The sequence below is a fragment of the Tetrahymena thermophila genome (genome assembly GCF_000189635.1).
Source record: "Tetrahymena thermophila SB210 genomic scaffold scf_8254798, whole genome shotgun sequence".
Lineage (NCBI taxonomy): Eukaryota > Ciliophora > Oligohymenophorea > Hymenostomatida > Tetrahymenidae > Tetrahymena > Tetrahymena thermophila.
The window spans coordinates 672629-699912 of record NW_002476554.1 but is presented as its reverse complement, the minus strand read 5'-3'; the positions used below and the strand labels follow the sequence as shown (position 1 = coordinate 699912).

Below are 27284 nucleotides of genomic sequence, written 5' to 3'. Positions count from 1 at the left end.
ATAGAATCTTTATTTTAATTTAAAATAATTATAAAAATATTACAATAGACTTATTTAAAAGGCTTCAAGTTCTAACTAATATAAAAGTTGTTGATATATAAATTTATAAAAAAGGAAGGGTTGGTTTTAATAATGTTAAGCAATAATTCATAAACAGATTCTAAAGTATAAACAGATAAAAAGTGGATATTTAATTTTGCAGGTGCATTAGGAGTATTTTTTGTTGTAAGTTTGTATGCCTTAATTAGAGGATAACCTTCCTTATTGTCAAAACCTTTTGATCCTGATAATAGACCTTGCGGGATAGGGGATTTGGAAGATTATCCATACATTTATTTCGTTAATCCTTAAAAGACATAGCTTTACAGAAATGTTTGTATAAAATAATGTCCATAAGTTAATTCAGTTAAGTTATAGCAATCGATAGAGTGTGCTACAAATTCAGTTGTAAGAAATTGCTAACTCAATATAGGAATTACAATTGACATAAAAGATTTCTTTTTGATTTACGACAGTTATGCATGTATATATTTCAAATTTTAAAAAAATGTTGAATTCATTTATTCCCTATAAAAAACAAAAATAATTTGAAAATTAATTAAGATTTCTTAATTTATTAATAATCGATTAAAAAACTAATAATATTATTTAAAATAAATCTAAAAGACCTTAACAAAGTGTGCTTGCCAGCTAATAATAAATATTTTGAAGTCATAAGAGAAAAGCTATTAATTGGCAAAATTGATTTGATATTTAATGACATTACCTCTTCCTTACCTCTAATTATTTTCTTTACTATATCATGCACGCTTTTAAGGTAAAAGATTTTCTCATTTTTTATTAAACCAACTATAAAGAAATCATAATATTTGCAAAGTAAAATGCATAAAATAATGAATAGTGTTATTTTTAGTTTTTTAAGCCATTCAAAAAGAAATAAGAAACTACTTCTTCTAATTTTAGTAGAAATTTAAATATTACTGCTTTATGAGTAAAATTAAAATTTAATAAATGAAACTGCTTTCACTTAATCAAATTTATTAGAGCTAAATTTGAATAATAAAATTTTAGAAAAAATTGTGTGTTCTATTTGTTAAATTTATCTTAAAGAAATATAAATTACTTCTGTTAATTTAAGCAAAGAAATTTAATAAGTGAAACTTTTAATTTGTTAAAATTTATTAGAAGTAAGGCAAATAATTTTACATTATATCTTTTTTTAGTTTACTAGGCGAGTGCTAAGCATAAGAGAAATTACTTCTGTTATTTTAAACAGTAATATAAACAAATATCTAATCGAAATGAGCTTAGAACTTAATTAAGTGAAATAATTAATTTACTCAAATTGATTAGAACTAATTTTTAATAATTAAATTCAACTATTTTTAGATTTTGTTAAATTTGTTCTGTTAATTTAAAATAAAATAACTTTTTTAAGAGAGGAATAAGCTTAAATTTTAATTAAGTAAAACCACTAACTAATTCGCTCAAATTTGTTAGAACTAAACTTAAAGAATAAAATGCAATTATTTTTAGATTTTATAAGATTGGAGTAATTCGATCTATTAAATTTAATGCTATAAATATTCCTTAAATTAATCATTACTATTTACTGAAGAAAAATAGAAATTATGAAAATTTTGAGGATTAATTTAGATCTATAAATTAAAAATAAACAAATAAATATTTTGATGCAATTATTTAGTTACAATTATCAAAGTAATTTCTTGGCTCTTCTTCTTATTATTATAAAAATGAATGTTGTGATATTTAAAAGTATAAAATAAAAAAACTACTATTTTATTTTATATGTAACATTTTTTAATAAAATAGCTTTAAAAAATTATTTTTATACTAACAGCTTCTATTCAAAGTACTTCTTAGACAATGATAAAATAGCTAGGATAACCTATTTTATAGTGTTTTTTTTGAGTGCAGTTGGATGCTTTATACTAGGAGTTGTCCTATTTAACAAATTCGTTCATATAATTTTTGATTCTCCAGAGTAACTTTATTTTTATTTTTCGTTTACATAGTCTCATATTACTAAAAAATTTAGAAATAAAACACAAGTACTTTCAACATCATCAGACGCTTATTAATATACATCAAGCTAGAATTCCTCACTAGTCTTTTATCTATTTGCTTCCATTATGTGCTTCTATTAATTTTTAGTGTTTGTGAAAGATCAAGTATCAAATGAAACAATGAAGAACCATGAGATAAGAATAAAGATATTTAGTGTAAACTTTCTTGATAAAAAATGCAAAAATTTTATTTGTTTGTTTGCTTGCTTAATTTTCTTTAATTTCAAAAAATTTTAATTATTTCTATTGATATATTTTAAGGTTAGCAGCAGAATTTATAATAATTAACATACCTTTTTTTTTGTTTGTAAATTATAGAATATCCCAGAAGTAATAAATGCTCGTAAATACTTGGAATTTCTTCCAGTATTTGCTTTCTTTGTAACACTTCTTCTATTTTTGATTATGTTTATTATAGAAAGAAATATCTTTTCTATTGTAAGCATAGAAGTGAATATATATCTATCGCCTTTTGACCGTGTCCGTAGAGGTATTGAACCTTATATTTTGAATATATTGATTATCCCTATCTTTATCTGGATGATCTCTATTATAATATAAACATGTGAATATATCACTTTATAATCAACTTACCACACATTAGACAACTATCAAGAATATGATTTTAAATAGCTGCTCTAGACTGTTTTCTCATAAAGAATGGGAACAATTATTAAAGGTAAGATTTTAATTTTTGTTGTTGTTAGTTTAAGAGCATTTAAAATTTGAAAAGACTTTTATCTGATGTTTGTCGTTTTTTCCCTCCCTCTGATATTACAACGAATTTTTAAGTAATAATATATAGCTTACTATAAAAATAAATTTTCAAGCTAAAAGTGTATTTTATGTTAACTTAATAAAGTAAAAATTTGTGGAAAAAAAAAAAAAATTGTATTTGTGATTAAATATTTCATTTAATTATCAGAATATATTATTCCATTAGAAAAGTTTTTTATTTATTTACATAAAATAGCATTCATTAGTAATGATTATAAAATATAAATTTCTGATAGTAATATTAATTTAAAAAATAGGAGCCTTTTTGATTGGCTTTACTGACTGGATTAGGACACCACTAGAATTATTAGAAGTAATAATATTTTGAATTAATTTCGATTCGGTAAATTATAGCTAATGGATCTATATTTTATCAAAATATTAGTATAATTTTCAGGAGTATTTGAAAAAAAATAAAATTGAAGATTTAAATTGCGTGAGGAGAATGCAATAAAAGATATGTAATTTTTACCAGAGCACCGAGTTAAAATCTTACACAAAGTACGCCTATATAGATGTAAGTTAAAAAAAAGAATTTTGGCCTTTATTAAAGAAAAGTTGTTTATTTAACTTACAAATTAAATCAAATTACTAGTGATGAAATTTATTTTTTAATGAGGTGAAATTTGTCAAAAATAGTAAGAAATTAATTAAAATTACTCTTGAGAATGATTGGAAATCACTTTTAAAAGTGTAAGCTTTCAAAATAGATAAGATAAAATTAACAAAGATATTTCAAAACAGATTAAAAATATTTTTACCTCCAAACCATATAAAACGAGTACATGAAATTTCATCAAAAAGTTCTTTTAATTTGATAAAAATAAATAAGAATTTGAATGGTTTAATTTTAATAAAGCAAATTTTGTATTGACTTAGACTCGAATTAAAGATTTATTAAAAAAATAAATAAGTGTAATTTAAACACTATTTATTAATTAAATCCCTTTTTCAATATAGAATGCAAGAAAAAATAAAGAGTTTGTAGAATCAGGATTGCATTTCCAAAATGAAATATTAGACAAGAATAGATGGATAGAGAGCCTAGTCGATATGTCAGAGATATTTGAGAATTAAATGAACATTTCTATATGTATGATCATAACTATTTTGTTCTATCTTTTTTTGAGGCTAATATACGCTAGTTCTTCTATTTCTTCTTACACCACTACGTCAATTGTAATTATTATTAATTAGCACTGCGTTTAATTTCTAAAGAGAAAATTTAAATTTCTCAATTAACTTTTAAAATTTATTAGTTTGTGCTGGGAATCAGTTTTCTAATTACTCTATTCTAAGTAAATATGTACGGCACCACTTACTGTAGCATTATACTATAATATACAATATAATAAATAGAAAATTCAGCTGAAGAGTTAACTCAGGCTAAATTCCTAAAGTATTTGAAGAAAGAATTCTAGTAGAAACTGAAAACGAAGTTCTCTTAAGGTGAGAATGCTCCTGCTTTTATAAAGTTTTGCAATCAACCTTGAAAAATCAAAGAAAATTAAATTTAGTGCGAAATAAATTTTAGTATCAGATAATATTTGAGTATCTATTTAAATTATATTTTATCAATTCCATGATTTGAACTAACAAACAAATTGAGATACAGGGTAAAAAGCAATAGATTTTTATTTAAAAAATAACTCTGCCTAGAAAAATAATTAATTAAGCAATAAATTAACTGTAATAGTAAAATTTAAATTCTCCAATTTGTATTTGTGTTTTGTGAGTTTTTTTTAAAAACAGGCTAAAAAACATATTTTTATTTTCTATGTAATTGCGCATTGAAATTAATAAGATTTTACACTTAGTATTTTTGATTCTTTTTAAATTATTTAACAATAATAATATTAAAGTGGTGAGAATCAGCTTTTTGCATTATGAGTATGAAAATTGATGCAAAGAGATTTTATAAAGTCTAAGTTAGTGAGTTAGTAAAGTGGGGATTTAAATTTTGAATAATTTATATCAAGTATTTATCTAAATCTGGTTATTCAATACGAACTAAGGTATTGATAAATATATTGATTGATTCTTTTTTTGATATTATTATTATTTATTTGATGGCTGTGCTGAATATAAATTTTTATAGTATAATTTATTGCTTAGGGCTTCGGGTAATTAAAATTCTTTTTATCTTTGTAATATTTTACAAATTTTTACCATCAATTAAATAGCAATATTCTGTTTGTTAATTTTTTTTCAGAGAACTTCCCTTTTGATCCAAAAGATCCTAAATATTTTGAAATTCCTTATTTAAGATTTCATATTTACAATCTTATTTTGATTCTTTGAAAATAATGCTGGAATAATTTCTTTATTTAAGCAAAAGAAAAAATTTTATTATGCGATAGTTATATTTTTATCTTAATTCGCAACCTGACTAGTCTGAAAATTAGAATCAAGCCTCAGAATATATTAAAAGTGATATTAATGTATATTAAAGTTTTGATAACGAATTCTGTAGCATACTGAAAAATATTACTTCATTGAATTATTTATAGTAAGTAAGCTCTATTCACTTCTCTTCTACTTTTGTTAGAGTGCAAAGAATTAATTGGAAAATGTAAACAAATTAAATAGATACAAAATGTAAAAAGAAAAAAGATAGAGAGAGAGAAAGAGAAAGAAAGAGAGATTCTAAAAATTAAATAGTAAAATTGCAAAGAAAATTAGTTTGTAAGTAACTTGAGAGATTTGATAAAAAATTAATCAATAAAATACAAAAAAATTAAATAGAAAAGTAAAATCGGAAATAATAAACTAAAATTTAAAACTATTAATATCTTTGGGTAATTTAAGAATATAGATAGAAATATTCAAAAGATTGGTTATTTATAAAGAGATAAATAAATTAGTCAATTAATCAAGCAATATTAATCACATTAGCTAGCTAGCTAGATCTATACATTTGTTTAATCGTATAAATATTAATTAATTAACAAATTTGATACCGAAAAACAAACAAATAAAAAGAAGCAAAAAAAACTAATTAAAATAGAAGTCAGCCTAAATACATACACACACACACATACATACATATAATAATAATTATAATTTTAATTATAAACTTAATTAAAAAATAAATACATACTTGTAGAGTTTTAATTTTTTTAATGGGTACCTGCACTGCCAAGTAATATAAATTAACTGCAAAAAAAAGAAGGACAGCCTCCACTCTTCCTGAAAAAAGCATGAATAAATATGCTCTTCCTTCCCAAAACGAAATATAAGTTGATATTGACTAAAATTCCTCTTATTCAGAACACTTCTAAGAGGTTTCTGAGGCGTAAAAAAATAACTTCTCCTTGTCTATAAATAAAAAGCAAGATTGCAAAAACTCCAAAAACAAATAATCAGCTAAGTAGGGATACGTCAGTTGCTTCCATAACCCTGACACCGCTTAGGATCCCATTCAATAAATTGTACTTCTTGAAGAGGCATGCATTACTCTCAAACACAAAATGGAGTAAGAAAAGATTAAAATACAAAAGAAGATGCAAGAATATCTCAAAAAATATGGCCAAACAGTTGCTTCTTCAAACTCAAACAACCATCTTACTAGCAGATAATAATCCTCAACTCATATTTCAATAGATCAAAATCAATCTTCCGTATAAAATATTTAATAATCAAACGAAATACACTGCTATAACACGATTATTAAATTAGCTGATTTTATATAAGAAAAGTCTTAAAAATTATGGGAAGATCCAAACGATGTAGAAATACACGATGCTTTGTCAAGTCTCTTCTGGGCAAGCAAAATGTTATAGCTTGAATGCCTCTAAGAGTTCGAAACAGAAGTGACTAAAAATATGAATGTATACTATGACGAATCAGCAGGAAGAGAAGCTCAAATGAAATGCTAATTTAATAACCTCAATCAATAGCAAAATAAAAATATTTCATATAAATCATGAAGACTTTAATCTTAAATATAATTTTCCTGAATATTGATTTTACATAGCTAGCTCAAAAATTTAAAAGTAGAAATTGCTTAATTTCGAGCATGCTTTGGACTGTCATAGTATTAATTTAAAAAAAATAACTTTTTTTTTAGAACCAGCCATTCTAGCGCACTAATTAATTTCAATCATACAACCTTACTGCTAATTTTAAATAATTAACTCCGTTCTTCCTAAATATTAAGTAAAGAATTCATCCATTAAATTAAAAAATTTAAATATTTGGATATTTCCACTTAAAAAAGAGGAAGCAAACAAACAATAAATAAATAAATAAAAAACAACTATAACAATAATAAATAAAAAATTCTTGTAATATATTGATCTAAATAAATAAATAAATACTTTGATCGATCTCTTATCTAATTAATTTATTAATAATAAAAGCAATAACAATCAACTTTTGAATGAATTATAAAGCAGTCTTATATCATATTTATTTTAATACTACTTCTTCCTTTTTTCCTTAAAAATCTTCTTTCTATATATAAGCCAGTCATTTAATATAACTAGCTGTCTACTCTATTTTTCTTTTGCTAGTTATTTATTAAGAGTGAGAGAGTGCAAGTGTACTTACTCACTAATACACATACAGATATAAATTATATTTGTTTAGTTATTTTTTGTCTTGTCTATTAGTTTAAATATAGTGTTATCCTCCTACATCAAAAACTCCTTAATAATTTAGATTACTTTCAAATTTAAATTTAATAAAATTTTAGTAGAAAATTTTAATCAATTATTGTTTAATTTGACTATTCATTAGTAATATACAAATACACTCACATATTTATTTATGAATAACATTTTAATTACTATTTTCTAAAGCTTTGCACTTTAGTCTAGATTATAAAAATAAGAAATATAATTTACTGGTTGAATTTTTCTTCTATAACTATAGTGCTATAACATTAAATTGCATTTTTTCATCTAAAATCAGGATTATTTTATTAAACATTTAGCTATTCTAGCAACGATAATTAATTATTTCTCGTAGATTAATAGATTCTTCTTACAAAAAAAAAAAAAAACGCAAATACATTATTAATTAATTTACAAATTAATAATTTGACTCACATCTATTTTTTGTTACACTTTGTCTTTTATGATAAAAGGAAATTATATCCCTTAATTACTTTATTTATAAAGGTAATTTGTAAAATATTGTAATCAATTTAACCAACCTTAAAATAACTAATATATTTGATCAGAATTATACTTTTAAAGAGACATGTAAAAAAACGTACCTGCTAGAAAAATTTATTGAAAAAGATATAATGATTTTAAATAAATATATTTGATAAGTATTTATAAAATTTAACATTGATAAATCTACCTTATTACATGCAAACAAGTATATTTAACTGAGAAGTTTTTTAAATTAGCTGTAAGTTTTTTTTATATTTAGTATTGTTTACTTACAGTCTGAAACACTTAACTAAGATTTTATTTGTTTTATTTACAGTTGATTTGCTTAAGTAACAGTTATATCTTTAACCGCAATTCGTTAATTAAATGCTTAAAATTATGCTAAACTAAGTCAGCCAAATTATGTAATTTATTTAGATTATTTTCTATTGGATATAAATTTTATTTCAAATATATCTAAAATAGCCATAAATAATTCAAGCAATTAAATTTTGCATTGGAGTTTTAAGCAATCGTAACCTTATATTACAAAAAGAATGAAAAATAATTAAAATATCTTTTTCGACTAATAAATCCTTTAATTAATTAATTAATTAATTAATTTATTATTAATGTGTCTTTAAATAAATTTAATATCTTCTGAAAAATAATTATTAAAATTTCCCATAAATATAAATTATTTTTCTTTTTTTGATGTCTAAATATTTCATGAACAAAAATTTAATGAAATAATTTTTTTAATAATGTTTTTAAAAAAATAAATTAAAAATAAATAAAATATTCTTCAAAATTATTATTTCAGAAAAAGTAATTTATTTTTTCATAAATTAATTAATTAATATTAAAATATTTTATGAATTTCAAATTTATTTATTGTGGTAAAAAAATAGGTTTTAAAAATACTAATCAATCAGTAAAATTTTTAATTTGCTTTATGTTCTTCTTGAAATTAAAATTAAAGACACTTTTAATTAGCTATTCAATAAATACAAAAGTACATAGTTTTAATAAATTACAAATACTTCAAAGGAGATAAAAAAGGAGATAATTAATCTTATCAATCAATATAAAGCAAATTAAATGTAAATGTAAATTTAATTTTCAATTTGATTGCTTTTTTTAAATTATTTCCAATATAAATTATTTTTTAGCTGCTTGAAAATATTTTAATTTGTTTTAAAAATATTTTTTAATGAAAATTTAATCTATGAAATAAATTCTAAAATTAGAAATTCTCTTATAATTTTTAAAAAATTGAATCTTTTTATATATACTTTCATTATTAGTAGTATTTATTTATGTGGTTACTTACTAATTCATAGAAATAAGCAATATAAATTCTAAATATATATTAGTATATATTATTGTTTGTGTGGCTAGCCAATATAATTTTCTCGAATTATGCATTTAAAATGATATAAAGCAATAATTTGATTAGCTTTGGATGAGATGATTCAGCATATTCTGTTTTAATTGTGGTTTTTATCTTGTGAGTATTGAAAAGTTGATATTGAATCTTTTAGTAAATTATAAGAAAACTTGTATAGTTACATATGTATTACGTAAATGATATCACTAATATCTCTGAGACCAATAATCAGGAGATTAAGATAGATATTAACTTTAATACTTCGTATTATTAGTATTAAATTTACTTTTCAAATTAAATATTTAGAAAAAAAGAAAATTTGAACATTGGTAAATGACGCAATAAACACAATTAAACAGATTTTTGTTTTGGAAAAATGATTAAATAGATCTTTTCGGAAATGTGTTTATGAAATTAGGCGTATATTGCATGCAATAATAGCTAGTTGAATCGCAACTTAATTTCTGCAATAGTACCCACACAACTGAGGTTAAATAACTAAATATTTATTTATTTAGTTTTTATTTTAAATATTAAAATTTCATTTTTGGTTGATTGGAAATACCATATATATTATTTTAATAGTAAATTTGAATTAAACAATAATAATATTATATAAAAAAAGCAACTCAGAAAGAATTTCAAAATATAATTCGCATATAAGTAGCACACTACAAAAAAGCAACCAAGCAAAAAAAAACAAAGAAACAAAGAAATAAAGCAAAACTTATTACTTAAAAGACTGAAATGAGCAACTAAGACCATGAAAAGCCCTAACATATCTTGCATACTCTTATGAAATCAAAGACTTAATTTTGTAAGCATGAAGGAAGCTGTTTTGAAAGTTTTTTGAAGGAGGTCAAGCGCTCCTTTTTAATCGGGTATGGCTTGAGAGTTTCACTTAATACCCTTTTTACGCTTTTCAGTCTCAAAAAAAGCTTGCAACAGTTACCTAAAACTTTGTACAAAATACTGTTGTGTGATGGCGATTTCCGTCTCCCACTTTTCATAACTTTAATGAACTCGCTAATGAAGCTAGCATAATGTCTGCTTAGAAGGATCAGACAAAAAGAGGATGGATTTAATTCATTTGTTTCAGGCTTTCTTGGAGCCTTCATTGGAATGATGTTCGAAAACAAAAAGAACTGGTACACATGGAGAATGTATTTAGGAGGAAGAGCACTCGAAATGCTTTACAACTCGCTTATAAATAGGGGATATATTAATAAGAACGCTATTCATTTCTCATTTGCCTTCGCTATCGGAAGCACACTAATAGCAAAAGGCTACTTCCATGAACCTAGGATAGTTGAAAATGAAGTATTTAAGCTCTACAAAAAATTCGCAAATCTAAGTAATGGTGAGGTTATCTGGCATTACTGTCAAGTTTCATGCGATGAAAAAAAGTTAGAATAAAGCTTAGGGTTCACCCCTGAGTGATGCTTTCTGTTCATTAGTTGATAGCAAAAAGTAAAAACGAAATATACTAAAAAAATTCTATTACTGCAAAGATTTACAAAATCCTTTCTCTCTTACTTATATAATAAATTAATGTTAAAATCTCTGCTTTTTACCACTTAAATTAGTTAAATGTATAAATAAATAAATTAACAAGCAAACATTGTTTTTTTGTTTTGTTTTCTGTTATTATTAGTATTTACTACTATTTTTAATTTTTAAAACTCTATCTTTTTTAAATTTTACGATTACTTTAAGGTTTCCTTTTCGATTAATGATTTATTGACTATCTATCAATCTTCTTAATAAAAATACAAAGATTTTTCTAATATTAAAATTTGCTTGGTTATCTCATTTTATTACACTCTAAATTTTCATTTAAATCTTGATATTACTCGATGCTTCTCAATTACTTAATTTTTACTAATCTTTAATTCATCAATTGATTGATAGACCAGTCACCTTTCTACTTGCTAACAATCTGCCTATTTTTTTAAATTCAATATTTTATTTATTACAATACATCTTTTTATTTTGCAATTACGATTTGATCTTAATCCTACTTTCAAAAGTACACCTTGCTTTGAGAAAAAAATCAATATCATTAAATTTAAAATAAATTCTACAAATAAAATACGCAAATATTTCTAAATCTAATTAATCTATTTATAAAATATTCCATAAAGCTAATTAATATATCTTATTTTGTAATTTGAACAATAAGCTTATTCAAATAGAAATACTAAATTCTTTTTAGACTATCAAACTAATTTATTTATTTTTTTGTTTATTTTTAAATGATTTTATAAATTTGTTTGTTTTAAATGATTTAATTTATTAGAATTTAAAATAATATTTATGATTAATTTAAGCAACACAATTAAGTTAATATTAAAAATTAATTTGCTATTTTAAACCATAAAATAAATTCATAAACTAAATAAAGTATTTCAAAGAATCACAAATAATGATTAAATGTTAAAGAATTTTTACAAATTAAAACTTTTTATTGAGGATAATATTGAACCTTACACTTTATTATACATATTCTTTTTGGATATTTTAATTATTAATTTAAATATTTCAAGCTTCTTTAAGGAGAATTCTGTATGGTCTTACACTTTATTATGCATATTCTTTTTCGATTGTGTAGTAGCTTTACTTATAAATAGGACTTCTTACATGAATGGGATTAACTCTACATTAGAATATTAGAATATATTATTTATTTCCCAAATTTATATTTCCTCCAAAGCCTTATGATGAATTAGGTCCACTTGCACGATCTGAGAAGTAACTATTAGCCCCAGCTCCTTTTTAAATTATCTAATTTGTTAACCTACATATAGATCCTCCATATAAATTACGATGTCCAGGCATAATATAGCTTTAAGCAATACCTTTAAATCCTTTTTCATCAGTAGCATGATAAAGAACAATCCATACATTTTTATCAGAATCTTTGCCAAACCATGATTAATCTTCTTTAAGCCATTTCTATACATTAAGACCATAGCCTTAAAAACCTACAGGGAAATAGTATCTTTAAGGTACTAAGCCTTAGCCTTTTCTAGGAAGAGATCCTCTGTAATCGACCATATTACTGTGATAAGGACTCCAAGTCATATTAAATCTCTCATCAAAGTATTGATCACTAATCTAATAGTTATCAATAAGAGACTTAACCATAGAAGATATTTAAGCTTTTGGAAACTCAGTTTAGTATTTATCTATTTCATTCTTAAATTGTTGATCAATTTCTAAACCTTCGACTGAAGTAATAAAATTAACAGAATTTTTAAAGCCTCTTTATATGTCTAAGACAGTGACATTTTTTTCACAAACTCCATATTGATTTGAAGTTGCCCTTACAAATTTTAAAATAACCTCTTTTTTTGTTGCAGGTTATGAAACAATCTTTTAGTAAGTATATTACTTATCATCAATACCCACTTAAATATACTTAAGTTTATCTGTTTAACCAGTCAAAACTAGCTGGGACTAATAAGAATTGGTATGTGTTTAATCATTGTTACTTTTATTAGTAATTTAAACTTTACAACCTTTTTGTCTGTAGTGTTAGAATAAAGAAGCTTTCACAATATCTTTTTAGTCTGAAGAATCTAATTAATTTAATGTTTAGTTTTTCTATTATATATTTGAAATCTTCTAAGTTACATTCGTCATAAATTAATCAGACTCTTATTCTAATTATTGCACTACTTCTGGTTTTTAGTTCACAACATTTTTAGTTAGAATATAGCTGCATGAAAACATCAAGTCCTCCTTTTCTATGTCTTTCAGATGTGGGTTGATGGATTAAATTTTTTCTTCTACTTTTTACAAAAGAACATTTTCTGGTAAATTTTAATAGTTTTTAGTCTCTTCAATTTCTTTGTTTTAAAAATCTTCTTCTTCTTTGTCACTGCTTGCGTGCATTTCTTCATCTTTTTTCTTATTTTATAATTAATTTTCATTTTTGAAATCCTACTTTTGTTATTCCATGTTTTAGCCACTATTGATATTATTATCTTGCTACTGATTTTTCAAGAACTACTAGGCGAAAATGGCTTCCACAATTTACAGCTCATCTTCTTATTTTTTGTCAATTTTCTTATCTTTAAATCTATCAAAACATAAGGAGAATATATTTCTCAGTTTTTAAGCAATTTTGTTCATCGAAACTGAGAAGGTGCTCTTATTTAATGGCTCTCTACCCTGACCCATTCTTTTATTTTCACTCAGGTCACTACTTTAGATGCTGTTTAAATTCTTATTTAAGTCTAAAGAGTCCATCTATTCTCAGATTAGTTTTTTATGCGTTTTTTAAATTTATCTCCTTTATACTTTTAAAATACTTTTAATTTTACAATCAATTGATTAATAAATAAAGTTTATCTAATCTTCTTCTACACTAATTATTAAAAGTTGAGTAAAAGAAATAATAATATTGATTATCTTTGATTAAGCTTTAACTTTGATACCAATTTAATAATTTTTGTGCAAAATTTTTGAGAAAAAAAATCTTTTGTTTTATTCTTATCTAAAAAACTTTTAAAAATATTGTGCTATTCTCAATATTTGAAGCTAGAATATTTATGAAAAATTAATAGCATAATTCAATTAGCATCATACAAAAAACCTTACTAAAATAATATCAATATCTAAGTGTTGGATATATAGATTTTGAGTTTTTTAAGAATTTTATATAATTTACACATAAATAATTTATAAAATTAAATTTCAATACTCACTCCCCTTAACTTTCAATTATTTATTTATATGGAGGTCCTCCACCATTTTTTTTTGATGGAGGGCTACTATATATCCTCAATTTTGAAAAAAAAAAAAAATAGTGTGTTCAGTCAAGTAGAAAGACTAATTTTCACTTTTAACTGAATAAAAATTAATTCTAACCAAAAAAACATAATGAACTAAATAAGTATTTCCAATAGTTATAAGTAATAACTAAATATTAAGTAATAATTTTAATAAATTTAAAAGTTCTATACTGAGAATTATAGAGGCCAATACGTTATATTATTTATATTCTGTTTGTGTATTTAAATATTTCAAGCCTCTTTAAGGAGAATTCTGTATGGTCTTACACTTTATTATGCATATTCTTTTTCGACTGTGTAGTAGCTTTCCATATCAACAGGACTCCTTACATGAATGGGATTAACTCTGCATTAGAATAATAGAATATACTTTTTATTTCCCAAATATATTTTTCCTCCATAGCCTTCTGATGAATTAGGTCCGCTTGCACGATCTGAGAAGTAACTATTAGCTCCAGCTCCATCTAAAATCGTTTTATTTGTTAACCTACATTTTGTTCCCCCATAATAATTATTTTATCCAGGCTTAATATAAGATTTAGAAATTCCTTTAAATCCATTTTCATCAGTTGCATGATAAAGTACAATCCATACGTTTTTATTAGAATTTTGACCAAACCATGATTAGTCTTCTTTAAGCCATTTCTATACGTTAAGGCCATAACCTTAAAATCCTACAGGGAAATAGTATCTTTAAGCTACTAAGCCTTAACCTTATCTAGGAAGAGATCCTCTGTAATCGACCATAGTACTGTGGTAAGGATCCCAATACATATTAAACCTCTCATCAAAGTATTGATCACTAATCTAATAGTTATCAATAAGAGACTTAACCACAGAAGAAATTTAAGCTTTAGGAAACTCTTTTTAATATTAATCTGTTGCAGTCTTAAATTGATGATCAATTTCTAAACCTTCGATTGCAGTAATAAAATTAACAATACTTTTAAAACCTTTTTATATGTCTAAGATAGTGATACGGTCTTTAGAAACTCCATATTGATTTGAAGTTGCCTTTACGAATCTTGAAATAACTTCATTTTTTGTTGCAGGTTCTGAAACAATCTTTTAGTAAGTATATTACTTATCATCAATACCCACTTAAATATATTTAAGTTAATCTATTTACCCAGTCAAAACTAGCTATGATTAATAAGAATTGGCGTATGTTTCATCTTTATTAATTTTATTAGTAATTTAAACTTTACAACCTTGCTATCTGAAGTGTTGAAATAAAGCAGCTTTCACAATATCTTTTTAGTCTGAAGAATTTAATTTATTTAATGGCTAGTTTGTCTTTTATATATTTGAAATCTTCTAAGCTACATTCTTCATAAATTAATCAGACTCTTATTCTAATTATTGCACTACTTCTGGTTTTTAGTTCACAACATTTTAAGTCAGAGTATAATTGCATGAAAACCTCAAGTCTTCTTTAACTATGTTTTTTAGATGTGGGTTGATGGATTAAACTTTTTATTCTATTTTTTACAAAAGAACTTTTTCTGGTAAATTTTAATAGTCTTTAGTCTCTTCAATTTCTTCTGCCATAAAATCATCTTCATCGTTATCATCTTCTTCTTCTTCGTCACTGCTTGCATCTTTTTCTTCTTCTTTATCCTCATTTTAAAATTAATTTTAATTTTGGAAATCCTACTTTTGTTCTTCTATGTTTTAGATATAATTGGTATTATTATCTTGCTACTGATTTCTCAAGAACGACTTGACGAAAATGGCCTCAGCAATTTGCAACTCATCTTCTTATTTCTCTTCAATTTCCTTGTCTAATTCCTTTTTATGATTATAAGTCTTCTTATATTATTCATAATCGATGATCTACCCTTCATGTTTAGGATTCCTAAATCCTTTCATATTTTTTTGAATATCTGTTGGATTCCTTATGAAAATTACTTCTACACATCTCTTTAGCTGATTATCTGGAGCTTTATTTCTGTCTTCTGAAAACATCATACGAGTGAAGCATTTATTAAATATTGTAGACACACCTTTCAATCTATCAGACAATAAAAATAATATCTTTCTCAGCTTTTTTAGTTCTTCTTTACCCTAAGCCCTAATCATAATCTCATTTATTAATTTATTTGTCTTCTAGTCTACAGAAAGAAATTTTTAAGCAACACGCTTCATCAAAACTGAGAAAAAGGTGTTTTTATTTATTTCATAAAAGCAGCATGGGCCTATTATTTTTGCATATGATGTATCTTATTTAATTTATGGCTAGATCATAGATTGAATTTCTTAATGAGGTTTATTTGGTCTCTACTTTTTAGGATAGTTATTTTATTTTTTTTTTTTACTATATGGCTTTTTACCCTAGCCCAAGCCGCTATTTCCTAAATAGTTTATCTTATTGGTGCTGTTGTCTTTTTAACCAAAGTTGAAAAAGTCCATCTTTTCTCAGATTAGTTTATATGTATATATATTACCTTTATCTCCTTTTTTCTTTTAAAATACTTTTAATTTTACAATTAGTTAATTAATATAATTTATAAAAACTAATATATTTGAGTTAATAAATTGAAAGATATTGAAATGCAATTAGAATAATTATTATCTTTGATTAAGCTTTATCTTTGATGCCAATTTAATAATTTTTGTATTCAAATATTGAGAAAAAATATCTTTTATTTGATATTTATTATTATTATCTAAAAGATATATAATATTGTACAATTACGAATATTTGAAACTCGAGTATTTATTTATTAATAGATACGATAATTGAATTAGCACCATACAAAAATAATACTAATATCTATCTGTTGGATAGATTATTTAGAAGATTTTGAGTTTTACAAAAATTTCTAAAATTTACATAAAACTAATTTACTGTAGAATACCAGTTAATTTGCAAAAAAAAAGATCTGAGATTTTGTGAATTTTTTCACTCAAAAATATTAATTTGTTAGTTTTAAATGATTTTATTTTTAAAATTAACTTATACAAAATTAAGCTAATATATATTAAAAATTAAATATTTTAATTTACTATTTTAAACCAAAAAAAAATATCTTTAACAAAATAATGTATTTCAATTTTATATAGGCCCTTACACTTTATTATGTATATTCTGTTTGGATAGTTTTATATAAATATTTTTTTATTACTTTTCTGCTTACAATAAGTGAACTATCTTATTATCAAGCTTCTTTAAGGAGAATTCTGTATGGTCTCACACTTTATTATGCATATTCTTTTTCTACAGTGTAGTACGTTTCCCTATCAACAGGACTTCTCACATGATTGGGGTTAACTCTGCATTAGAATAATAGAATATACTTTTTATTTCCCAAACATATTTTTCCTCCATAGCCTTCTGATGAATTAGGTCCACTTGCACGATCTGAGAAGTAACTATTAGCCCCATCTCCACCTAAAATTGTTTTATTTGTTAACCTACATTTTGTTCCTCCATATGCATTACGATATCCAGGCATAATATAGGATTCAGAGATACCTTTAAATCCTTTTTCATCAGTTGCATGATAAAGTACAATCCATACTTTTTTATCAGAATTTTGACCAAACCATGATTAGTCTTCTTTAAGCCATTTCTATACATTAAGGCCATAACCTTAAAAGCCTACAGGGAAATAGTATCTTTAACGTACTAAGCCTTGGCCTTATCTAGGAAGAGATCCTCTGTAAGTGACTAATTCATCGTGATCAGAGTCCCAATACATATTATACCTCTCATCAAAGTATTGATCACTAATCTAATAGTTATCAATAAGAGACTTAACCACAGAAGATATTTAAGCTTTTGGAAACTCTTTTTAGTATTAATCTGTTGCAGTCTTAAATTGATGATCAATTTCTAAGCCTTCAATTGAAGTAATAAAATTAATGATATTTTTTAGTCCCTTTTTTATGTCTATAATAGTGATACGATCTTTAGAAACTCCATATTGATTTGAAGTTGCCTTTACGAATCTTGAAATAACTTCATTTTTTGTTGCAGGCTCTGAAATTATCTTTGAGTAATTATATTACTTATCATCTATATCCACTTAAATATACTTAAGTTAATCTGTTTACCCAGTCAAAACTAGCTAGGACTAATAAGAATTGGCGTATGTTTCATCTTAATTAATTTTATTAGTAATTTAAACTTTACAACCTTGCTGTCTGAAGTGTTGAAATAAAGCAGCTTTCACAATATCTTTTTAGTCTGAAGAATCTAATTCATATAATGGCTAGTTTGTCTTTTATATATTTGAAATCTTCTAAGCTACATTCTTCATAAATTAATCAGACTCTTATTCTAATTATTACACTACCTCTGGTTTTTAGTTCACAACATTTTTAGTTAGAGTATAGCTGCATGAAAACCTCAAGTCTTCTTTAACTATGTCTTTCAGATGTGGGTTGATAGATTAAACTTTTTATTCTACTTTTTCAAAAAGAACCTTTTCTGGTATATTCTAATAATTTTTAGTCTCTTCAATTTCTTCTACCATAAAATCATCTTCATCGTTATCATCTTCTTCTTCTTCGTCACTGCTTTCATCTTTTTCTTCTTCTTCATCCTAATCTTCTTCTTCTTCCTCATTTTAAAATTAATTTTATTTTTACAAATCCTACTTTTGTTCTTCAATGTTTTAGACATCATTTGTATTATCTTGCTACTAATTTTACAAGAACGACTTGACAAAAATGGCTTCCGCAATTTACAGCTCGTCTTCTTATTTCTCTTCAATTTCCTTGTCTAATTCCTTTTTATAATTATAAGTCTTCTTATATTCTTCATAATCGATGATCTACCCTTCATGTTTAGGATTCCTAAATCCTTTCATATTTTTTTGAGTATCTGTTGGATTCTTTATGAAAATTACTTCTACACATCTCTTTAGCTTGTAATCTGGAGCTTTATTTCTGTCTTCTGAAAACATCATACGAGTGAAGCATTTATTAAATATTGTAGACACACCTTTCAATCTATCAGACAATAAGAATAATATCTTTCTCAGCTTTTTTAGTTCTTCTTTACCCTAAGCCCTAATCATAATCTCATTTATTAATTTATTTGTCTTCTAGTCTACAGAAAGAAATTTTTAAGCAACACGCTTCATCAAAACTGAGAAAAAGGTGTTTTTATTTATTTCATAAAAGCAGCATGGTCCTATTATTTTTGCGTATGATGTATCTTCTTTAAGTTATGGCTAGATCATACTTTTATTTTCTAAACGAAGGTTATTAGATCTATTCATATTTCTATTGTTATTTTATCTATTAAATGGTTTTATACCGTAAGCGTTTCTATTATTTCTTTAGTTTCTTTAATAGCTTCTGCTGTTATTTTAACGATTATTGAGAGAGTCCATATTTTCTCAGAATAGTTTATATTTGCGTATCTTTACTTTATCTCCTTTCTTCTTTTAAAATACTTTTAATTTTACAATTAATAAAATTTATCATAACAAACTTCTATATTTGAGTTAATAAATTGAAAGATATTGAAAAAAAATTAGAATAATTATTATCAATGATTATGCTTTAATTATGATGCTACTTTAATAATTCTTATTTCTAATTATTGAGAAAAATAAATCTTTTTTTTATATATTTTATTCTTAAAAAAAAAATATAAAATATTTATTGTATGATTCCGAATATTTAAAACTCAAGCACTCATGAATAAATAGATACCAAAATTAAATTAGTTAAACGATTTTTTAGAATATTTAAATTAAAATTATTTTTATAAAATATAAGATAGGATGTATTTGCTGATTTAAAAAAATATATTTAAAATGTATTTGACAAATGATTTTTTAAAATGGATTAAAGAAAAAACAAATCAAGAAAGATTTACTTCCATTCAAAAGAATAATATGTAAAAAAGCTTTGTTATAGACCTCGCTTTTCCTATTATATTATAAAATAGTCCTTAAAGCTAATTAGTATATCCTATTTTGTACAAATAAAAGTGTGTTCAAATAGAAAGACTAATTTCATTAAGTCTAATAAAAACTAGATCTAAATTCTTTATAGAATATCTATCTATATGTGTAACAAATTTATTTATTTTAAAAAAGATTTTATTAATTTTTTAGTTTTAAATGATTTTATTTAATCAAATTTTAAACAATAATTAAAATTAATTTATACAAAATTTAAGTTAAAATTAAAAATAAAAATAAAAAAATAAATCCTAAATATTTCTATTTGCTATTTTAAACGAGAAAAAAATATTTTGTGATCTAAATAAATACTTCAAACAGTTATATGTAATAACTAAATAATAGGTAATTTTAATAAAATTAAAACTTCTTCATTTAGGATTATATAGGTAGGTCCTGACACTTTATTATGTATATCCTTTTGAATATTTAAATGATTCAAACTTCTTTAAGGAGTATTCTGTATGGCCTCACACTTTATTTTGCATATTCTTATTCTACAGTGTAGTAACTTTCCATATTATAAGGACTTCTTACATGAATGGGATTAACTCTGCATTAGAACATTATAATATAATTTTTATTTCCCAATTATATTTATTCTCCATAGTCTTCTGATGAATTAGGTCCACTTGCACGATCTGAGAAGTAACTATTAGCCCCAGCTCCACTTAAAATTGTTTTATTTGTTAACCTACATTATGCTCCTCCATAAGCATTATTTTGTCCAGGTTTAATGTAAGATGAAGAAATACCTTTTAATCCATTTTCATTAGTTGCGTGATAAAGCACAATCCATACATTTTTATCAGAATCTTGGCCAAACCATGATTAATCTTCTTCAAGCCATTTCTTTACGTTAATGCCATAACCTTAAAAGCCTACAGGGAAATAGTATCTTTAAGGTACTGAGCCTTAGCCTTATCTAGGAAGAGATCCTCTGTAGTCTATTTATGTACTGTAACTATCGCCCCAATACATATTATACTCCTCATCAAAGTATTCATCACTGATCTAATAGTTATCAATTAAAGACTTAGCCGTAGCAGATATGTAAGCACTTGGAAATTCTATTTAGTATTAGTCTATTGCAGTCTTAAGTATTTAATCAGTTTTTAAGCCTTCGATTGAAAAGATAAAATTAACCATACTTTAACAGCCTTATTATATGTCTAAGATAGTAATACGGTCTTTAGAAACTCCATATTGATTTGAAGTAGCCTTTAAGAATTTTGAAATAACTTCTTTTTTTGTTACATCGTCTGAAACAATCTTTTAGTAAGTATAAGACTTATCATTAATACCCACTTAAAGATATTTAAGTTTATTTGTTTACCCAGTTAATACTAGCTGGGACTAGTAAGAATTGGCGCATGTTTAATCATTTTTTAAATGACTAGTAATTTAAACTTAACAACCTTCCCGTCTGAAGTATTTGAATAAAGCAGCTTTCAAAATATCTTTTTAGTCTTAAGGATTTAGTTTATTTAAAGGCAATTTTTTCTATTATATATTTAAAATCTTCTAATTTGCATCCTTCATATATTATTAAGACTCTTATTCTAATTTATTCACTATTTCTGATTTTTAGTTCACAACATTTTTAGTTAGAGTATAGTTGCTTGAAAGCATTAAGTCTTACTTAACTATCCCTTTCAAATGTGGGTTGATAGATTTAACTTTTTCTTCTACTTTTTACAAAAGAACACTACTATCTTGCTACTTATTTTTCAAGAATTGCTGTTTGTAAATGGATTCCGCTATTTCCATCTCATCTTCATTTTTATGATAAGTTTTCTATGGTTATCCCATTGAATTATTAAAAGTATTCTTTTATCCTTTTTATTCTGTATTTTATTTACCTCCATATTTACTATGATTTGGAATACCTGATACTTCTTTTTGATCTTAATTTTTAGGTAATTATTCATGAAAATGATTCTTTTACTAATTTTATTCGGTATTTTATTTACTACCATCTTTAATAGGACATGAAATACCCTATCCTTCTTTTTTATCATAACTTTTCTATGGATATGAACTTAAATTATTAAAAGTATTTTATTCTCTTTATTTTGTTTTTTAATTAGTATGATTTGAAATGTCTGATTCTTCTTTTTTTATATTAGTTAATTAATTCAAAAGATTATTTTATTTACTACCATCTTTAATATGACAAGAAATACCTTATTCTTCTTTTTTATCATAACTTTTCTATGGATATGAACTTAAATTATTAAAAGTATTTTATTCTCTTTATTTTGTTTTTTAATTAGTATGATTTGAAATGTCTGATTCTTCTTTTTTTATATTAGTTAAATAATTCAAAAGATTATTTTATTTACTACCATCTTTAATATGACAAGAAATACCATATTCTTCTTTTTTATTTGGTTATGCTGTGAAATTATTAAAAGTATTCTTTTTTTCTTTTTATTCTGTTTATTATTTACTAATATGTGAAATACCTGATTTTACTTTTTCCTCCATCTTTGCTTAGATAAGCTTAAATATGCGTGTTTTTTTAACTTTTTTTCCTTTCTTCTTTTAAAATACTTTTTTTATTTCAATTAATTAATAAATAAAGTTTATCAAAATTTCTTAATTGCTAATAATTTATATTTGAGTTAATAAACTGAGAGATGTTAAAAAGCATTTAGAATATTTAAGAGAGATTTTCTCGGTTCTTATTTATTCTAATTCCTAAAAAGGGTACCTATATAAAATTTAAATCAATCAATTTCTAAAATTAAAGGATAAAGATTTTAATAAATACCATATATTTAATATATTTTAATAACCAGAAACCGAGTAGTTAGTTATCGAATTAATACCCGAGTAATTCTCCCATAATCCTACTATTAGACATTACTAGAATAAGTCTATAATGAAGGATTAAAAATCTTTGTGATGGCCTTTGACTAGCTATATTAACTAACATCATAATAAATTATTAAACAATATTTTCCTCAAAAAAAAGGAAAATTTTATATTTATAGATTAACCATTTAGAAGCTTTTATTATTAGCAAACTTTACAGTTTTTAAAAAAATAATCCATTTTTTAATGAAAGATACTTTTTGGAAAAAAAATTAATTTGTATATTTTTTAAAATTCATAGTTTTTAACTAAAGAGATTATTTCCCTAATTCAGTCATTATCTAAATTTAGATATTCAAATTAATTTCAGTTAAACAATTTTAATTACAGTCATAAATTTAAAGATTTAAAAGTATTGTTTTAATAAATATGTAGTTATTTCCAAATATTTAAAATAATTAGGTTTATTTATTGCTATATTAAAAATTCATATTTGATTAACTCCTTATTTGTAATATATTGCTGAAATAAAAACGGAATTATATTAGTTATTTTATAATTTATTTAATAATAATAATTATTTATTTTTATTTTTAGTTTACATTTTAGAAATATATTAAAATGTTATTCTGTCATTTATTTAATTTTTTTATTAATATCAGTGTTTAATATTTTAAAAATTATCTTTTTTCAGATTTTTATAAAACAATATTATATTAAATTAACTTTATTTAATAATTTGTTATATATTTATATTTATTATTAAGATAAAAGAGGTTAAATATTCATAATTAATTTTAAAGTTGAAATATAAAACACCTAAGTAATTTAATAAATTTTATTATATCACCATTTTTCATTTATTAATTAAAAGAAATAAAAATATATCCTAATTGACAAACAATTATATATTTATTTATATATTTTATTTTGAGAATAATTAATTCTCTTACCATATTTATTTTAAAAAGATAATTTTAATAAAATAATATTATTTACTTTTATTAAATTATTGAAATGATTATTTATTAATTTTTATTAAATTAATTAACTAGTTAGTTAGTTAATTTATCATCAATATAATCTAGCTAGATTTTTTAAAAGTTCTATAAAATATTTGTTATTCATTAATAGATTCAAAAACAAAAAAGACATGTTAATTTTAGTATTGCAAAATTTCTTTTAAATTATAAAAAATTCAAATTTATTAAATAGTTTGCAATTGTTAGAATTATCAAACAAATAATAAGCAATATTTTCAATTAAAAGAATAGTAAGTAAGTAGCACTAAAGTAATGAAACCAGTAAGAAGTAGTTCTTAAAAAAGTTTAGCAAATTCTGTAAATTCTAACAGAGTTTCTGAATGTATATAAGTTTTCATAAGACTAAGGCCTCTTCTAAGACATTAAGAGGACGAAGAAGCCTGGGATATAAATAAAAAAACTTAATAAATTTATTCTTTAATTGATCAGAAATCTTCTTTAGTGACAAATAATGAAATTACTGAAAACATGTCTTTAAAAGATAGAAAGCGCTTAATCGAAGCAGGGAATAATTCAATATTTTTTCCATTTGGTAAAACATTTACATTTTTACTGTTTGTTAAGAGGTTTAAAATAAAATCTGTTTGGATTTAATCATATTCAGAATAATTATAATTGGCAGTAGTAACTATTGTTGATCACCTTTTTTTTTTTCGTTTATCTCTATTTATAATAGAGTATACTTTATTTTAAATTTTATATTAAGAAATGTATTTGAATTTTATTTATAGAAAGAAAAATAAAAAAATATTATTTATTTTTAAAATTATTTAAAATTGTTTTTTTTTTAATAGAATTTTTATCTTTTTATTTAATTTATTTTGAAAATGTATTTGACAAATGATTTTTTAAAATGGAGTACAGAAAAAACAATTTACCATGAATAATTTACTTGCATTCAGAAGAATAATATAAAATAATCCATAAAGCTAATTAGTATATCCTATTTTGTAATTTTAACAAAAAGTGTGTTCAAATAGAAAGACTAATTTCACTAAGCGGAATAAAAACTAGTTCTAAATTCTTTTTAGACTATTTATCTATCTATGTAACAAATTTATTTATTTTTTTTAAGATTTTATTAATTTTTTAGTTTTATATGATTTTATTTAATCAAATTTTAAATAATAATTAAAATTTATTTCTACAAAATTTAAGTTTATATTAAAAATAAAAAAAATAAAAAAATAAATTCTAAATATTTCTATTTGATATTTTAAACCAGAAAAAACATTCATGATCTAAATAAATACTTCAAACAGTTATATATAATAACTAAATTGTAGGTAATTTTAAAAAATTAAAACTTCTTCATTGAGGATTATATAGGTAGGTCCTGTCACTTTATTATGTATATCCTTTTTGAATATTTTAATGTTTCAAACTTCTTTAAGGAGTATTCTGTATGGCCTCACACTTTATTTTGCATATTCTTATTCGACAGTGTAGTAACTTTCCATATTATAAGGACTTCTTACATGAATGGGATTAACTCTGCATTAGAACATTATAATATAATTTTTATTTCCCAATTATATTTTTCCTCCATAGCCTTCTGATGAATTAGGTCCACTTGCACGATCTGAGAAGTAAGTATTAGCCCCAGCTCCACTTAAAATTGTTTTATTTGTTAACCTACATTATGTTCCTCCATAAGCATTATTTAATCCAGGTTTAATATAAGATGAAGAAATACCTTTTAATCCGTTTTCATTAGTTGCATGATAAAGCACAATCCATACATTTTTATCTTTACTTTGACCAAACCATGATTAATCTACTGCAAGCCATTTCTATACGTTAATGCCATAACCTTAAAAGCCTACAGGGAAATAGTATCTTTAAGGTACTGAGCCGTAGCCTTATCTAGGAAGAGATCCTCTGTAGTCTATTTATGTACTGTAACTATCGCCCCAATACATATTAAACCTCTCATCCAAGTATTCATCACTGATCTAATAGTTATCAATTAGAGACTTAGCCATAGCAGATATTTAAGCTTTTGGAAACTCTATTTAGTATTAGTCTATTGCAGTCTTAAATATTTGATCAGTTTTTAAGCCTTTGATTGAAAAAATAAAATTGACCATACTTTAACAGCCTTATTATATGTCTAAGATAGTAATACGGTCTTTAGAAACTCCATATTGATTTGAAGTAGCCTTTAAGAATTTTGAAATAACTTCTTTTTTTGTTACATCGTCTGAAACAATCTTTTAGTAAGTATAAAACTGATCATTAATACCCACTTAAAGATACTTAAGTTTATCTGTTTACCCAGTTAATACTAGCTGGGACTAGTAAGAATTGGCGTATGTTTAATCGTTGTTGATATTACTAGTAATTTAAACTTAACAACCTTCCTATCTGAAGTATTGGAATAAAGCAGCTTTCAAAATATCTTTTTAGTCTTAAGAATTTAATTTATTTAAAGGCTAATTTTTTTATTATATATTTAAAATCTTCTAATCCATATAATATTAAGACTCTTATTCTAATTTTTTCACTATTTCTGATTTTTAGTTCACAACATTTTTAGTTAGAGTACAGCAGCTTGAAAGCATTAAGTCTTCCTTAACTATCCCTTTCAAATGTGGGTTGATAGATTTAACTTTTTCTTCCACTTTTTAAAAAATATCACTACTACCTTGCTACTGATTTCTCAAGAATGATTGAACATAAATGGATTCCGCTATTTTCATCTCATCTTCTCTTTTATGATAAATATTCTTTGATTATCCCGTTAAATTATTAAAAGTATCCATCTTTTATTAGATAAGCTTAAATATGAGAGTGTATATAAACTTTTTTTCCTTTCTTCTTTTAAAATACTTTTATTTTTCAATTAATTAATAAGTAAAGCTTATAAAAATTTCTTCAATGATAATAATTTATATTTAATTTAATAAACAGAGAGATGTTAAAAAGAATTTAGAATATTTATCAGAGATTTTCTTGGTTCTTATTTATTCTAATTCCTAATAAGGGTGGATATTTAAATAAAACAGAAAGTGAGAAATGGAATCAATTGCCTTTATTGGCCACCAAAGGGTGCCGATTTAAATTTAATTGAATGTATTTGGTCTATTTTGAAATTATAAACCTTTAAAAAAGCATAATAGTAAGGCGGAATAGATGATCTGTAAAAGCGATTTCTTTCTAAATATAAAATTTTTAAAGTATGAATATTGCTAATTACAGATTTTTTTTTTTTGTAATAGAGATTAATATAATATTAAATAAATTTATATAATAGTATTTTATATATATTTATGTATTTTGTATGTAGTTTATAATAATTTAAATAAATTTTAATAAAAAATATTTTGTTTAAAAGATTTT

At 23.5% G+C, this 27284-nt stretch overlaps 8 protein-coding genes across 8 annotated transcripts; 3 read left to right on the top strand and 5 right to left on the bottom strand. All coding sequences in view use genetic code 6, as the record gives it.

Annotated features, from left to right (window-relative positions):
• Nucleotides 1–132: 132 nt before the first annotated feature.
• Nucleotides 133–4357, top strand: TTHERM_000185488 (plasma-membrane choline transporter; the record flags this gene model as incomplete). Its single annotated transcript, XM_012795821.1, has 9 exons — nt 133–523; nt 667–817; nt 1862–2005; nt 2060–2243; nt 2406–2766; nt 3122–3177; nt 3250–3381; nt 3825–4043; nt 4124–4357. The coding sequence occupies 9 exons, from the start codon at nt 133–135 to the stop codon at nt 4355–4357; spliced, it is 1872 nt and encodes a 623-aa protein (XP_012651275.1).
• A 1517-nt stretch (nt 4358–5874) lies between these two features.
• On the bottom strand, nt 5875–6285 carry TTHERM_000185487 (transmembrane protein, putative; the record flags this gene model as incomplete). Its single annotated transcript, XM_012795820.1, has 1 exon — nt 5875–6285. One exon carries the CDS (start codon nt 6283–6285, stop codon nt 5875–5877), a length of 411 nt encoding a protein of 136 aa, XP_012651274.1.
• Nucleotides 6286–10103: 3818 nt separating this feature from the next.
• TTHERM_00185430 (transmembrane protein) lies at nt 10104–10796 on the top strand (the record flags this gene model as incomplete). The annotated part of the gene is made up of 1 exon (XM_001008814.2): nt 10104–10796. The coding sequence occupies one exon, from the start codon at nt 10104–10106 to the stop codon at nt 10794–10796; it is 693 nt and encodes a 230-aa protein (XP_001008814.2).
• A 1101-nt stretch (nt 10797–11897) lies between these two features.
• TTHERM_00185410 (hypothetical protein) lies at nt 11898–16567 on the bottom strand (the record flags this gene model as incomplete). Its single annotated transcript, XM_001008812.2, has 2 exons — nt 11898–12877; nt 15367–16567. The coding sequence occupies 2 exons, from the start codon at nt 16565–16567 to the stop codon at nt 11898–11900; spliced, it is 2181 nt and encodes a 726-aa protein (XP_001008812.2).
• Nucleotides 16568–17316: 749 nt separating this feature from the next.
• Nucleotides 17317–19500, bottom strand: TTHERM_00185400 (hypothetical protein; the record flags this gene model as incomplete). Its single annotated transcript, XM_001008811.3, has 1 exon — nt 17317–19500. One exon carries the CDS (start codon nt 19498–19500, stop codon nt 17317–17319), a length of 2184 nt encoding a protein of 727 aa, XP_001008811.1.
• Nucleotides 19501–20517: 1017 nt separating this feature from the next.
• Nucleotides 20518–22764, bottom strand: TTHERM_00185390 (hypothetical protein; the record flags this gene model as incomplete). Its single annotated transcript, XM_001008810.4, has 1 exon — nt 20518–22764. The coding sequence occupies exon 1, from the start codon at nt 22567–22569 to the stop codon at nt 20518–20520; it is 2052 nt and encodes a 683-aa protein (XP_001008810.3). The 5' UTR covers nt 22570–22764.
• A 1152-nt stretch (nt 22765–23916) lies between these two features.
• TTHERM_00185380 (hypothetical protein) lies at nt 23917–25308 on the top strand (the record flags this gene model as incomplete). Its single annotated transcript, XM_001008809.2, has 5 exons — nt 23917–23953; nt 24034–24474; nt 24910–24990; nt 25168–25203; nt 25262–25308. 5 exons carry the CDS (start codon nt 23917–23919, stop codon nt 25306–25308), a joined length of 642 nt encoding a protein of 213 aa, XP_001008809.2.
• Nucleotides 25309–25321: 13 nt separating this feature from the next.
• Nucleotides 25322–27253, bottom strand: TTHERM_00185370 (kinase domain protein; the record flags this gene model as incomplete). The annotated part of the gene is made up of 1 exon (XM_001008808.2): nt 25322–27253. Exon 1 carries the CDS (start codon nt 26705–26707, stop codon nt 25322–25324), a length of 1386 nt encoding a protein of 461 aa, XP_001008808.2. The 5' UTR covers nt 26708–27253.
• Nucleotides 27254–27284: the final 31 nt, after the last annotated feature.